This window comes from Salvelinus fontinalis, chromosome 3, assembly GCF_029448725.1.
Source record: "Salvelinus fontinalis isolate EN_2023a chromosome 3, ASM2944872v1, whole genome shotgun sequence".
In the NCBI taxonomy this organism is placed as follows: Eukaryota; Metazoa; Chordata; class Actinopteri; order Salmoniformes; family Salmonidae; genus Salvelinus; species Salvelinus fontinalis.
In genome coordinates, this window is record NC_074667.1 from 6,387,208 (window position 1) to 6,402,921 (window position 15,714).

The window sequence follows — 15,714 nt, forward strand, 5'->3', positions numbered from 1 at the left end:
AGCAGAGGTAACTCTGGGTCTTCCTTTCCTGTGGTGGTCCTCATGAGAGCCAGTTTCATCATAGCGCTTGATGGTTTTTCGACTGCACTTGAAGAAACTTTCAAAGTTCTTGAAATGTTCCATATTGACTGACCTTCATTTCTTAAAGTAATGATGGACTGTCGTTTTTCTTTGCATATTTAAGCTGTTCTTACCATAATATGGACTTGGTCTTTTACCAAACAGGGTTATCTTCTGTGTACCACCCCTACCTTGTCACAACACGACTGATTGGCTCAAGGAAAGAAATTCCAAAAATGAACTTTTAACTAGGCACACCTGTTAATTGAAATGCATTCCAGGTGACTACCTCATGAAGCTGGTTGAGAGAATGCCAAGAGTTTTCAAAGCTGTCATCAAGGCAAAGGGTGGCTACTTTGAACAATCTCAAATATAAAATATATTTTGATTTAACACTTTTGGTTACTACATGATTCAATATGTGTTATTTAATAGTTTTGATGTCTTCACTATTATTCTACAATGTAGAAAATAGTAAACATAAATAAAAACCCTTGAATGAGTAGGTGTCCAAACTTTTGACTTGTACTGTACATGACATTTAAATACTTGTAATTTAGCAGACGCTAATCCAGTGAGTAATTACGCTTTCAGCCTTCTGACACTGTCCCCACTCTCTCTTCACCTTCAGAACCAGATTCACAGCAAGCTGATTGGGCGCCATGAGGTGGAGAGCGCCGCCATGCAGGAGAGGCTACAGCAGCTGGCGAGCCAGAACAAGGGGCTGCAGGCCCAGCTCACCGAGATGAAGAGGAAACAGTCCGAGCTTGACTGCAAGGTGGGGGAGAGGAGGATGGAGGTAGCCAATGGTAGTGTTGAAATGTGTGGAATAAGTGGGCTGCAAGTTAAGACAGGGGAGGGAGAGTGGGGATGAATGCGCAGAAAGAAAGAGGGATGGAGAATGGAAGCGGGAGGAGAGGGGGAGTAGAGAAGGTATATGGAGGAAGGTAGTGGAATAAGTGGACTCACTGCCAGGTGAGAGAGGAGATGGAGAGGGTGGGGGAAAAGGAAGCAGCCTAGGGTGACATTGATAAGTGGGCTTTGTGTGTGAGCCTGCAATCTAAACAGACGCCATTGCACAACTAGATGGTCTAGTGGCTTTCACTCAGGCTGTGCGCCAGAGGTGATTTCTCTCTCTTGTCTTTTCTCTCCTACCACCGTCTTCCCTCTCTCTGTAGAGTAAAGAGGTGATTTCTCTCTCTTGTCTTTTCTCTCCTACCACCGTCTTCCCTCTCTCTGTAGAGTAAAGAGGAGGTGATTTCTCTCTCTCTTGTCTTTTCTCTCCTACCACCGTCTTCCCTCTCTCTGTAGAGTAAAGAGGAGGTGATTTCTCTCTCTTGTCTTTTCTCTCCTACCACCGTCTTCCCTCTCTCTGTAGAGTAAAGAGGAGGTGATGACGGTGCGCTTGCGGGAGGCTGACAGCATGGCCGCCATGGCTGAGCTCAGACAGAAGATGGCTGAGCTGGAGATACAGGTGGGATGTTTGTACACAGATCTGAACTTGACTTCCATATTGAATGGATGTCATTGTCAAGTGTGTTTAGATTTCTTCTGGGTGGTATGTGTGCATTGGAGAGATCGTCTTCCCTGCTTCTTTGGCGTTGACTGTTCGGTTGTGTACGTATGTGGGCGAGTATGTGAGATTGTGTGTGTCTAATCCCCCTATCCCTGTCCTACAGAAGGAGGAGGGTCTGATCCAGGGCCAGCTGAACCACTCTGACTCCAGGCAGTATATCACCCAGCTTCGAGACAAGATCGGAGAACTCAAGAATGAGGTCACACACATTTATTAGAGTTATTTAGCAGACGCTCTTATCCAGAGCAACTTACAGTAGTGCGTTTGTACTTTTTGTGGTACTGGTCCCCCGTGGGAATGGAACCCGCAACCCTGGTGTTGCAAGCGCAATGCTCTACCAACTGAGAGACAGACAGACACACACACACACACACACACACACACACACAGTAAAAGCCCTCATGTCTGGGGTTAGTTTAGCCATTGAAACCCAGCTACATGTGAATCAGATCCCCTCATGCTTTTTGTATTTCTCTGAAATGATAGACGCCACATGAAGCATGACATACTAGATTCACTACTCTGGCCTTCCTCTGTATGACATTTCCAACCACACAGAACAGACGTACCCCCCCCCCCCCACCCCTTTAAAACCCCAGACCTCAGAAATAGAGCGACAAATGCGTGTGAGAACAAGACAACACTGATTCTCACATGCTTAAAAACACACACACACTAACATAGCTGAACCACGTAATATACACTTGCTCATTCAGAGAGCGGCTGTGCGTGAGAAGGATGTGTCAGAGGAGGGAGTGATGGGACTGCCTTGCCCTTTTCTGTTCACTAGTTCTTAGAGTGCATACTGTTGGTTGTATTTGTCATATGGAGCCTTTATGTAAAGAGTACCGAAACATTTGTGACAAAGTTGAAATTAGCAAGCAGTAATTTTCCTGTCTCAAATCTCAGGCATCTATTTTGCAAATTAATTCATGTTTTGTAACTGTCGAAGTTATGATTATAAAGTGTTTGTCATACCAATGACTTTTGAATATTCTGAATTGTCCCAGAACAATATGATACACTTCAACATAGTACAGTATTGATACACTTCGAGAAGGGCTGATCTAGAATCGGACCAGTATAGTGTACATGATTGAACTCTGCTGTGTAAACCGAGACAGAAGAGGAAGAGGTGGGCGAGTGCCTAGTTATAGTGTTCCTATTGGTTAACCACTACCCTCCCCCTCCTACCAGCCTAACTCGGTACAAATCTCAGAGTTTTCTATAAGTACTGAATCAGTGTTGTATCTACACATGCGTACTCACGCAGGCACATCAGACTGGATTTAACCTTGTCACTGCAGGCTAGACCACCATACCAGGTTGCTATAGAAATGGGTCACTTTCCAACCAGTGTACACACTCTTCTCACCAACAAACTGCATCAAAAGCCTTTCTTTGTGATATCAGTAATATCCTAGATGATTGTGACAATAAGCTATGGGTATGAATGTCTTATCCTAATTTCTTTCTCTTTTAGATCAGGCAGCTCCGCGGGCAGCGCTCCAAGTTCGCTCCTAGTTCCCGGGGCGGGGGCTACCCGGATCTGTGTCTAGCTAGCCCCTCGTCGGCCGGAGGCGACTATCTGAGCTCGGATGAGGACCTTCTCCCCAGCCCCATCCCCCCCAATGCCATGTACCCCGCCCTGCCCCACCCCTCGGCCAGGCTGGACAGCGAGGGCAGCACCGACAGCGAAGCAGAGGCCCACCCGGACCACCCCCACCACGGCCCCTCGCAGCAGCTCTACACTACCATGGTGTGTGCTGAGGTTCTGGACAACTGAGCCATGGAGGTCCCTGGAACTCCCTGGTCCTGACCTAGACTACTAAAGATACTGTACTCAGTATCTCTTTAGTATTAGAGATGCTGTACTTGCCCCAACTTTACTGTACTACTGTTCTCACCCTAAACTACTGTAACCTGTAACGGACATCCTCCCCTTCTTCTTCGTGTTGGTGCCATGGTCTCTCCTCTTTGTCATTCTCTTCTCTCCATTTCCCCATTTTACTTCTCTGTTCACTCCTATCTCTTGTCACTTATCCCTCTTTATCTCCCTCAATCTCTTTCTCCTCTACATTCTCACAGACCCTGTATTCCCTATGGGGTAGAGTCAATTCCAGTCCTATTCCCCTGTCTTGTCCTGTCCTTGGCATTAGTTTCCACATTGCACTCCGGACCTGAGTGAAGAACAGATAACTTCAGTATGCTCGCTCACTGTGCAGCAAGCATATCCTATCCGCACAGAAAGCCGAGAAAATAAAAGGGATTGAAAATAGACAAAAAAAATTGCTTTCAACTTTCAATACTCCAACCATACCACACAGCAGTGACTATGAGATGCACAGGACATCACTTTGATGAAATGATTCCCCTCAAGTTTGGAAGGACTTCAATATGGACTTGGGATCGGTAAAAGAGGATATGGATGGATGACTTGTTGGGCTTGACCCTGCTCTTACTGTCCCATGAGCGAGATGTGGAACGTACTGTCTCCCTCCATCTTTCTCTTTCCTCCTCCTTTTCTCTCTCTATCCATCTCTCTTTCTGTCATTCCATCATTCCAAGAAGACCCATTGGCCACCTGCACTGCCTGTTAAAATGGAAACAACCATCCACTGTAACCTCACAATGCACACTTCAAAAAAAAATGAGAGCGAGAGGGAACGAAGGAAGGATAGGGGTAGGAAAAGAGAGGAGTATGGCATGGACTTGTACACATCAATATTATAGGGATGTTACTAGATGACATCACATGCATAGATGAATATTAACAATTTCCCTTACTGAAAAATGTTTGTGTGTCTCAATGACTTGCAAATGAAACAAGGCAAGCGAATTACGATGGCTAATGTCAACAACAACAAAAATCTCAACGTTGCCAAATCTTAGGTAATTTTTCTGCTATTATTTATGTTCTTATTTATTTGAATATTTTTTGTATATCTATATAGATACCAACGGCGGCCAAACTTTATATATACGTTGAGTTCCCTCGGTCCTTTGTGCCAACTTGAATCCCGAGGCTGAGGTGTCAACGGACGGCGTCCATGCCGATGCGTGCCAGAGAGACAGAGCAAATGCACTGCTATGATTATCCTTTTTTCTCCCAGTCTTCTTTTATGTTCTGTTCTATCTGCACGACATACAGTTGAACTTTGCACCCCTTAGGAATCAGATGCGAGTATGAAAACTACTGTGAAGAAATTGTTGAATGGTTATGGCTATGCTTCATAATGTCTCTACCTATGACTTATGAAATAGCCACACATAAACAACTCCTTTTATAATCTATTTGAAATGTGTTAAGGCATTTTTAAACCCTAAGAGCAGGTATCAACCCACAAGTGTTTATAAGAGCAATGGCTCAGTCAATCATTCATTTTGTCTAATGGTGAGGCTGCAGTTTACTAGTTTGGGACTGATTGGCATGTGTCCGTCAAAATGCTGTGTGAGTGACGTGAAGGGGTTAATTTGAAGTTACCAAAAAAAAAGAGAATTTGTTGAAATTGACCAATCGGAGGCAAAAATATATATAATTTACCAGCTACAAGTGTACTGATCAGATCATCATAAATATCATTATCAAGTTGGACCAGGGTCATCACTCTGTTTATGTCTCTGTTGTTCTGTTCTCTGTTGTTCTCGTCTCAGTCATGGTGCTGTATGATGAATTATCAATACCTCTCCTTCCAGAATAGCCAACTGTGACATCACTTCCTCTTTCTACTGCCTGTTACCAATAGGATTTAGGGATGGATGGAAACATTCAGTTGAACGTGTGGACTGAAAATGTCTGACTATCTGATGCATGCTGTTACTACAGCTTCAGATGGCTAAAATGCACAGGTTAACAGACTGGGGGCAGTATTTTGCCTAGTATATACCTCACTGGCTAACTATGTGGCATATCATCCCAATAGTCTTGAATATATGACAAATGCTTGTTAGAATTAGCTTTAGCTCAGTCATTAGGAGTGGGGAGACGAATGCATCGCCTCGGTGTCATGTTTCCAAAGCATTCAAATGTTCTGTGTTTGTATCAATGGGACAGAGTTGATCATGGGAATCGATGATAGCCAACTGGAAAGAAGCGCCATGTGGTTGCTTTCCCAATGTCAAGGGGGAAAGGATTCCATACAAACTCTATATTGTCTTACGTCTGTGGCAGACACTTCACATATCCCATTTTATATATTCTTACAACCGTGGAAGCAAAACGTATTGTATAATTAAATAATATTCCATATGACAACCTGAACTGAAGTATTAATATAAATATATCACAAGAATAATTGAGTTGATTTGCTGATGCAGAGGATGTGTAGTAATATATTCAACAGGGTGATATACGATCCTAAGATTCTGGATATACGATCCTAAGATTCTGGATATACGATCCTAAGATTCTGGATTTAAGATTCTAGATCTCCTCTTGACTTAAAGCAGTGAGTGCTGTTCTGGGAATATGGGAGTGGATGCTTGGAGTGGTTAGTGTAGCAAGCTAAGGCCCTGTCTCATGTCAGTATTAGTGAGCACTTGCAAGATTTCTTGGTAGTATTGAGGTACTGTATAATGCTATGCCACCAAGCCTATGCATCCCAACTTTGTATCATGTTTTCTTGTGTTCAAATTATGCCATGCACTCAGATTTGGTGTGTGCCTGGCTTTTGTTGCACAGTGATGCTGAATGAAGGGGGAACCCGTCACCAACTGCCAAGGAAATAAGGGAGCTCCTCCAATGGGGTTCCACTGCCATGTAGCCCATCTTTCACTCGCTCAACTATTACAAATAACCACCTTTTTAGAGGTTAAACCAGTGCAGCAGCTGAAATCACTGTTGTCTGTTGTAACATCCTGAACCAGTCAGTTAAGGTATTACTTTAGCAATGGGAGGGAGTTCGGATGCCATGTGTTGTCAACCTGTGGTAGAGTATAGTCTTGGTCAGTGGTGAAAAAAGGAACTTGAGTCATACCTGAGTAAAAGTAAAGATACCTTTTAATAGACAATTACTCAAATAAAAATGAGTCACCCAGTAAAATACTACTTGAGTAAAAGTATTTGGTTTTAAATATGCATCAGTATCAAAAGTAAAAGTATTAATCATTTCAAATTCCCTACATTCAGCAAACCAGACTTCACCATTTTCTTGCTTTTTTAAAATGTACGGTTAGCCAGGGGCACACCGACACTCAGATATAATTTACAAACAATGCATTTGTGCTTAGTGAGTCCGCCAGATCAGAGGCAATAGGGATGTTCTCTAGATAAGTGTGTTAATTTGATCATTTTCCTGTCCTGCTAAGCATTCAAAATGTAAGAGTACTTTTGCATTTCAGATCAAATGTATGAAGTAAAAAGTACATGTATTTTCTGTAACTTTTACGCCACTAAATTCCTAAAGTTGTCAAAAATATAAATAGTAAAGTACAGATACCAAAAAACTACTGAAGTAGTACTTTAAATAACTAAAAAATTAAGTACTTTACTCCACTATTAGACACTACTAGACAGTGTCTAATTTACACAAAGTCTTGTGCACTCGCTCCACACTCGCATAACACCAGGGTGTATAACAACCCTGCATAAAACAAACACGATACTGCTGTTCAGAGATGGTGCTCGGACGCGGAGTTCCCCAGTGTCCCAACTACAACTGGTATAACTGACTAAAATACTTTTTGATACACATGAAGATGCCCTCTGATTCAGTATTTGTCATCCGTGTAGTTTTATGATTAGCGTTGGTATGGCTATTCTTTGATCTGAACCAAGATCATGTTTAAAATCTTAGGGTGTGGCGAATGGTAGGGTTCCATGTTTAAATCTATATAGTGCCATAATGTAGGTAGATTTATACATAGTATATCAAATGCAATTTTCATAGACAGTTCAGCGTTTGCACTCTGGTTTAGGATGGTGTTCACCAAAAATATCTGAAAGGTGAAGGCCACTGTTGAGCTAGGACTGAAGGATCCCCAATATGTTTAAGATTTATATATATATATGTATGTGTGTAACCATGTTAGAATGAAACTGGAATGCTATACATGCCGTTGTCTGTCTCAAAGAAGAAAGAAACAAAACATGGAGACTCCCCCTCATGGACGGTGTCCTCATGCATACCCTGGGTTGTATTCATTAGGGCACACAATGTAAAATATTTTTAAGTGTTCTGCAACAGAAAACAAAAATTAGTGTTTCTTATTGGACAAGTCCATGAAGTACCTCCCGGTTTCAGTCACTTTTCTTCCATTTGGTGCCTCAAACACAACCCCGGTGTAGGACTTCTCTCATAACATGTAACAGCAGGTCGGTATCCACTTTACTCCCCCCAACCTTGTTCAATCTCTCTTGCAATTCTACCAATGTGTTGTCAAGTATATTAATGACAGTAATAAAGATGATATTAATGACAATATTATGAAAACATTTCAGTGTTCTGTACTTGATGATGATATGAAATAAACATTGACACCACATTCTCAGATGCCATGTCGAGGTGGCACGGTGTTGTGTTGATTGTCTCCACCCCTGTCTTCATTTGGATATAAAATCCATTGTAATCTTCCATTGAACCTGTTATCCTCTGGCTCTCTGTCCCTCTCTTATCTTTCTCTCCCGTCCTGCTCATCACAACATTGGGTTACCAGTTAATTTCTGTTTGGGCTTTCCGTCTCCATCGCTCTCTGCTCCAACTTCCATTTTGAAACCCCCTCCTGTCTCAACACTTGTGTGTGTCGACACTTTGCCGCACATTACTCAAGTGACCCCACCAACCTCCTCTCATTCAGTTACTTGGTATTCTCTTGCCTCACTTCCACACATCTTCCTGTTTTGTGATCATGTGAATCATTTTGATATAACAATGAAGTAGACTGATATTAGAGATTTGTATACCAACCTCAAGTCAAAGAGGACATTTGGTCATTTGAAAGTGAAGTGATTAGAGAGAGTACATCTGGACTTGTTTGGTCCTATATACTGTAGCAGAGCGGCGATGAGTGGGTTTTTAGTGCAGCAGAAAGACCTGTTGCTCAGCAGTGGAGTCTGTCTGGTCTTTCTGAGGAAGCTCTGTGGTTGAGGTGGCTGCTGCTGAGTGGAGCGATGCTATACAGATACGCTCTTCCCCATCACTTTCATTGGGCTTCACTGAACTGAACACTACATCTCAGTGGCAGAATACAGCATAGAACTTAAACTTGAGCATATAGATAGATTTTTACTGTAATGATACATGATTTGAGCTTCCTATTCAATTTTCATTCGTTTACTACGTAGTTGGAGATTCCGGAGTAAAGTTTACAGTTTGGCATATCATATTTTGATATTTGTTTTTGTTTTAATTCATTTATAATTTGAGCCTGAATGTATTTGTTCAGCCTATTTGCTTGATGTGAAAGGTTGACATTTGTATGCCTTTTAAAGAACCTTATCTGGTAAGTTTGTATGAAACACTTTTTTGTAGTGAGATTTTCACATTTTCCATTCTCGCCGTAATAGCATAAATTACAGTATCACCATCTTTTAAAATCAAAGCTCTTTTGTCATCTCACCAGGTGACTTGACTGAAGACATCATCTCCAAGAGGGCTAGCTGCAGAGATTTCTTATTTCTCTTTTATTAGGTGAGTTTTTCTGCATTTACTGTACCAAATTAATTCAGCCAATGTGTTCAATCTAATCATTTATCTCCACGGGTGTATCTGCATCATACTTAGTTATGCTATTTCAAATGTCACCTTGTATCTGTAAAATTGCACAGTAGAAAGAGTTCCGTGTTTTATTTACTGATCCATTGGCCCTTGGGCAAAAGATATGAACTATTCTGCCTAGAACATAGAATACTTCAAATGAGAAATATTTTATATCTGAAGCTTTTAACCACTATGAATCCAGCAGAGGAAAAATAAATCAAGTTTTGCTATTTTTGGGAGCCTTTTTGCCCCTAGTCTTCTATCTTGTTATGTCTTCAATACTCTACCATTTGCCACCTGTAAGGCTGTGCAACCAGAGGGGAGAGAGCTCACAGGGTGAGTCGGGATAATACATAACGGTCTGCTGTGTTTGGTTGAATTTGGGTGGTAGCTGCTGTGGAATGGTTTCAAAACACTGGGTGCTAGTATATGCTGCCACAGTTTATGCAGCAATCCAACCAAGCTCAAGCGTAAGGAGTATGTGCAATGACTTGGCTGAGGCGATCTGTCTAGAGATGTCTGTGAATTATACATAACACACATTTAATGCCAAATAAATTACCTCCTTTATGAATAGATACAGTAGGAAAAGCTCTGCTGGGAAAATACTCTATTTCCATTCAACATATTTGAACTGATTTCATTATGGAGCTCGTTTTTATGGTTTCAAAATGTTGTCTTCATTATTTTAGTGTCAGCAAAACCCACAGTACTGTTACCTTCAAAGTGGTTGTGTGACCAGGGCCTGTACTCAGAAAGCATTTCCGATTAGGTGTGCTGATCTAGGATCAGATCCCCCGTGGTCCTGTTATCCTATTCATAATGATCTGAAAACTGATCGTAGATCAGCACTTATACTCTGATAAGCTTTATGAATACGGCAGTGTAGTATGTGACCGTGTTAGTCAAAGCACTGCTGCCACCTGCTGTATGTTGGTTGATATGAATAACACCTGGACTATTATGTCAATTTTCATGTACTCCATATTGCAGGGCCTTCTACTTCCCTTCCATTAGACTGAGTCTACAAAACCCTCTGTGCTCCTGCTGCTTCTCGCTTCCCCACCATGCCGCGTTCTTTCCTGGTGAGGAGGGGGGGCTCTCACCCTCTGCGCCCCAAAGCAGGTAGCCCCTGCTTGGGCACAACCCTGGTGCCAGTAGGTCCCTCAGAAACAGACAAGAGGCAGGGGGGTACCCTTCAAGGCCAGCTGTCACCTAAGAGTGCAGTGTCTCTAGTGACACACAATGAGGCCTACCCATCACAGCCCTCTCCACCTCCAGCCCTCCACCCTGCCTCATATAGTCCCCCTTACCTTCACCCCACCAGTCCCATGTCTTCAGGTAGGTGTTGAACACTGAGGCTCAGCTAACACAAGCTCATGTACATCTGCCAGATTTGTGTATTATTGTTCTTCCATAATCGTTCATTCTTTAACAATTTTCATTAAAGTTAAGACTGAAACAGCAATGTGTTTAAGACCTAGAGATCAGTGATTGCTTGTAAGAGGGGCTATTAATGTAACTTCCTGCTATTCTCCATCTTAAGACGGTAGAGCTGCGCTGCACCACCACTCTCCCTCCCAGTTGAACCCTGGCAGCCCTTCTGAGGAGGTGGGCTCTCCCCTCCTGGACGAGACCCGACACAGAGACTGTCCCCAGATCAGTGACCACAGGACCACTGGGACTGAATGCCCACTGTATGGAAAGGTTAGTGGATGATCCCAAATTAGTTTTGTTATTCTAACCCTCTGACAAGTCCTCATTGCAAATAATAAAATGTTCTTAATTGATTTACCAGTATAAATAAAGATGAATTATTAAACATCAATCCTCTCCATCAAAAAGGTTTGATATTAGTGATAAGAGAAAGCTATGTTTGCTTCCATCATGGATAGTAAACAATTCGGACTCATTGGAATAGCACTGAGGTGATTGGATAGACCTACACACAGCCTTCTTATTAACCAAAGGTCAAAGTGCAGCAACTGAAGTCTGACATGCTTTAACTCTATTCTGTGTTTTTTTTACTGGAAGACCAGTGTGAGGATTAGATTAAGATAAGAGGTCTATTGTATTTACTGCACTGCTTTCCACTTCTGCAAATCACATTAAAGTGTTTGTTTTCTTTTCAGAGTTTCTTTTCTTTCTCCAGTGTGGAGTCCCACGTCCACAAGTGCCATGGTGGCAGACACAAGCAGTCATCATCAGCACACATCAAGACTAACAGTCAGCCGTACGGCTATAGGCCAGACCTGGGTTTGAGCTACAGGGTCAAGGTAGGAATAACACACCTAATAACGCCAAATAAGGTCTGTTGCCTGCCACATTACATGTATAATGAAGGGTTTTAAAGCAGCTCTGGGGTCAGGTCTATTATAATCAGATCACATGGTGACGTCAAGATGTGGGACATAAGTTCTATCCCACCTGAAAAGGCTGATAATGCAGGCATTTTTTTCATACAGCTCTTACAGAAAAAGGGCATTATCATAATTTCACAATGTTATTTCGACCTCATAGTATGGAAATATCATAAAAAGAACTGGAAATCAAGTTATTAACTGCACTGTTCTACTAAGATATATGGAATTGTTTTAAGGTCATAGCAAGGATAATTTGGCTATTTGATTTTGAATTTTAAGACTCCTTGAAGTACCCAAAAAATATAAAAAATATATATTTTTGTCCTTACTGTTATTAGCCCATAAAAACGCATTGAATAACAGATTCACTACACGGAACAACAGATAGTCCCCCAAAAAGATCAAAAGGAAGTTAGTTCTGAAGTGTCTCTCCTATATCTGAGAGATTTAAGAAAGATCAGGAAACATATATATATATATATACAGTGGGGAGAACAAGTATTGGATACACTGCCGATTTTGCAAGTTTTCCTACTTACAAAGCATGTAAAGGTCTGTAATTTTTATCATAGGTACACTTAAACTGTGAGAGACGGAATCTAAAACAAAAATCCAGAAAATCACATTGTATGATATTGCATGACATAAGTATTTGATCACATACCAACCAGTAAGAATTCCGGCTCTCACAGACCTGTTAGTTTTTCTTTAAGAAGCCCTCCTGTTCTCCACTCATTACCTGTATTAACTGCACCTGTTTGAACATGTATGTTTACATGAATAAAAGACACCTGTCCACACACTCAGTCAAACCGACTCCAACCTCTCCACAATGGCCAAGACCAGAGAGCTGTGTAAGGACATCAGGGATAAAATTGTAGACCTGCACAAGGCTGGGATGGGCTATAGGACAATAGGCAAGCAGCTTGGTGAGAAGGCAACAACTGTTGGTGCAATTATTAGAAAATGGAAGAAGTTCAAGATGACGGTCAATCACCCTCGGTCTGGGGCTCCATCCAAGATCTCACCTCGTGGGGCTTAAATGATCATGAGGAAGGTGAGGGATCAGCCCAGAACTACACGGCAGGACCTGGTCAATGACCTGAAGAGAGCTGGGACCACAGTCTCAAAGAAAACCATTAGTAACACACTACGCCGTCATGGATTAAAATCCTGCAGCGCACGCAAGGTCCCCCTGCTCAAGCCAGTGCATGTCCAGGCCCCTCTGAAGTTTGCCAATGACCATCTGGATGATCCAGAGGAGGAATGGGAGAAGGTCATGTGGTCTGATGAGACAAAAATAGAGCTTTTTGGTCTAAACTCCCCTCGCTGTGTTTGGAGGAAGAAGAAGGATGAGTACAACCCCAAGAACACCATCCCAACCGTGAAGCATGGAGGTGGAAACATCATTCTTTGGGGATGCTTTTCTGCAAAGGGGACAGGACGACTGCACCGTATTGAGGGGAGGACGGATGCGGCCATATATCGCGAGATCTTGGCCAACAACCTCCTTCCCTCAGTAAGAGCATTGAAGATGGGTCGTGGCTGGGTCTTCCAGCATGACAACGACCCGAAACACACAGCCAGGGCAACTAAGGAGTGGCTCCGTAAGAAGCATCTCAAGGTCCTGGAGTGGCCTTGCCAGTCTCCAGACCTGAACCCAATAGAAAATCTTTGGAGGGAGCTGAAAGTCCGTATTGCCCAGCGACAGCCCCGAAACCTGAAGGATCTGGAGAAGGTCTGTATGGAGGAGTGGGCCAAAATCCCTGCTGCAGTGTGTGCAAACCTGGTCAAGAACTACAGGAAACGTATGATCTCTGTAATTGCAAACAAAGGTTTCTGTACCAAATATTAAGTTCTGCTTTTCTGATGTATCAAATACTTAATGTCATGCAATAAAATGCAAATGAATTACTTAAAAATCATACAATGTGATTTTCTGGATTTTTGTTTTCGATTCCGTCTCTCACAGTTGAGTACCTATGATAAAAATTACAGACCTCTACATGCTTTGCAAGTAGGAAAACATGCAAAATCGGCAGTGTATCAAATACTTGTTCTCCCCACTGTATATATATATTTTTTTTTATTATATATTTTTTTTACCTGTATTTAACCCCACATTTTGGGCATTAAATAGTCTCCATATATACTTCCATACATTTTTTCAGCTGGTACCAGGGGACCTTCAGACGAGTCTTGCGAGAGTCCTAGAGCAGAACATGTATGTTCGTGAGAGTCTCATCAATCCAAAGAGGGGTCAAAATAGTTTGTAGGACATTCGGAACACTACAGATGATTTTGTGCGAAGACCGATTTTCAAGATGTCTCCTGGTCTGACAAATACCGCTCTGGCTCTGTCACCTTTCACCTCAGATGTGAAAGTGCGGCGTAGGCGGATGCGGTGGATTGAGACGCATCCAATGCAAAAACAATATCTCTCTATCTTAAACTGGGGGATTTTTTTATGCTAATTAGATCAACATTAGAGAGTTTTAAGAGCTTGATGCTAGTTATAAACTATATACAGGAAAAAACACTACAGTAGACCCTATACGTGACTATATGGCCCATATTATATGGCCTATATTCGTTTTTTGTTTGGTGTAAAAAAAAATAAAAAAAAGATTCATTAAACTTCTCATGAAACTGTGAGCCCAATAAATCAATTTTTTTTACAAAATATATGGCCATATATGCTGTGTTCTCATGTGTTTCAGGAGCGTACGTTTGCCTGTAAGGTGTGTGGGAAAGTGTTCAAGCGCTCCTCCACCCTGTCCACTCACCTGCTAATCCACTCTGACACGCGACCCTACCCCTGTCAATACTGTGGCAAAAGATTTCACCAGAAATCTGATATGAAAAAACACACCTTCATTCACACAGGTGAATCAATATGTATTCTATGGAAATAGGGATCTTGTCTTTGTCACAGTCACGTTAGAAACATCTAAACTATTTTAAATATATTTTAAAAAACTATGAGAGTGGTAGGGGCATGTGGTGCCTAAATGTAGTGAATACATGCCAGAATCCGACGGGAAGTGATTTGGCATTAATAAATATAACAGCCACTGCATGCCCCTACCACTCTCATTGATTTGGATTAAGTTAGCTGAAGTTTGTATTGGCTGTTAAATTAAAGAAAACCGAACCATGCATTACAGTTTTTCCTGGCTCACTTTCAGGGTGAGGAACCATCTAACATTCAGTTATAAAAGAGTGAACTTCCCCTTTAATACAGTATGTCCCCTCTGCCCTCCTATCCCAGGTGAGAAGCCCCATGTGTGCCAGGTGTGTGGCAAAGCCTTCAGCCAGAGCTCCAACCTCATCACCCACAGTCGTCAGCACAGTCGCAACCAGCCCTACCGCTGCCTCTATGGCTTCCAGCGAGAGCTGATCTGAGCTCAGTTTTCACAATCGGGAGAACCACTGTACATAGATAGCAACAACAAAAAAACTCACATGGTCATAGCTGACCCCAGATCTTGTTTTCATTATAAGGGGCACCACTGCACAAGCTAAACAGAAGCTGGGGATGGATGGAAGAAGGGAAGGATGCCCCACAAAAAAATTCTAACGAACATTTACCTTGTCTGTAGTTGAATCCCAGCTGTATATTTTGCCTACATGTATATATTTAAGCTTTTTCAATGTCATCATTGGGTCATATCTGAAAATATCTGAAAATAAACACCTTTGAACTTTATTCCAAACTATCGCTTTCTTTTGTGTGTGCATTAAAAATCTTTTATCCACTTTCAGATTTGGATAACAACAAGATATTATTGTTATGAATGAATGATCATTGTTTTTTTAAGTGGTCAAACTCCCTTGCTTTTTAATGATTTACCTCTCGGGGTGGTTTTAAAGGTATGTCACTTTGAGATAAAATAAGTTAAACCGTGTGCGACGCCCACGTAGGTTATCTGGAATTATCTGAAAATGAATCATTATCTTCATTCTCTTTGATTCTCTGGAACCAAAAGATTTACCTGGATTTAAATACCTGTGATGG

The 15,714-nt window shown here is 41.9% G+C and overlaps 2 protein-coding genes across 5 annotated transcripts in view; both read left to right on the plus strand.

Annotated features, from left to right (window-relative positions):
• Positions 1-8,119, plus strand: part of LOC129836932 (EVI5-like protein) — a 91,568-nt gene extending 83,449 nt beyond the window's left edge. For 2 of the 4 annotated variants that reach the window (XM_055902934.1, XM_055902935.1), the window contains exons 17-20: positions 692-838; positions 1,439-1,534; positions 1,740-1,835; positions 3,120-8,119. In XM_055902934.1, the coding sequence (XP_055758909.1) occupies positions 692-838; positions 1,439-1,534; positions 1,740-1,835; positions 3,120-3,422 (642 nt within the window). In that variant the 3' untranslated portion in view covers positions 3,423-8,119. Of the gene's footprint in view, positions 1-691; positions 839-1,302; positions 1,403-1,438; positions 1,535-1,739; positions 1,836-3,119 lie in introns of those variants that run through there. The other 2 variants (XM_055902936.1, XM_055902937.1) reach the window with 2 other exon arrangements.
• Positions 8,120-8,200: 81 nt separating this feature from the next.
• On the plus strand, positions 8,201-15,405 carry LOC129837064 (zinc finger protein Gfi-1b-like). Its single transcript, XM_055902967.1, has 7 exons — positions 8,201-9,076; positions 9,197-9,264; positions 10,327-10,674; positions 10,880-11,040; positions 11,466-11,609; positions 14,417-14,582; positions 14,968-15,405. Exons 3-7 carry the CDS (start codon positions 10,401-10,403, stop codon positions 15,099-15,101), a joined length of 879 nt encoding a protein of 292 aa, XP_055758942.1. The 5' UTR covers positions 8,201-9,076; positions 9,197-9,264; positions 10,327-10,400; the 3' UTR covers positions 15,102-15,405.
• Positions 15,406-15,714: the final 309 nt, after the last annotated feature.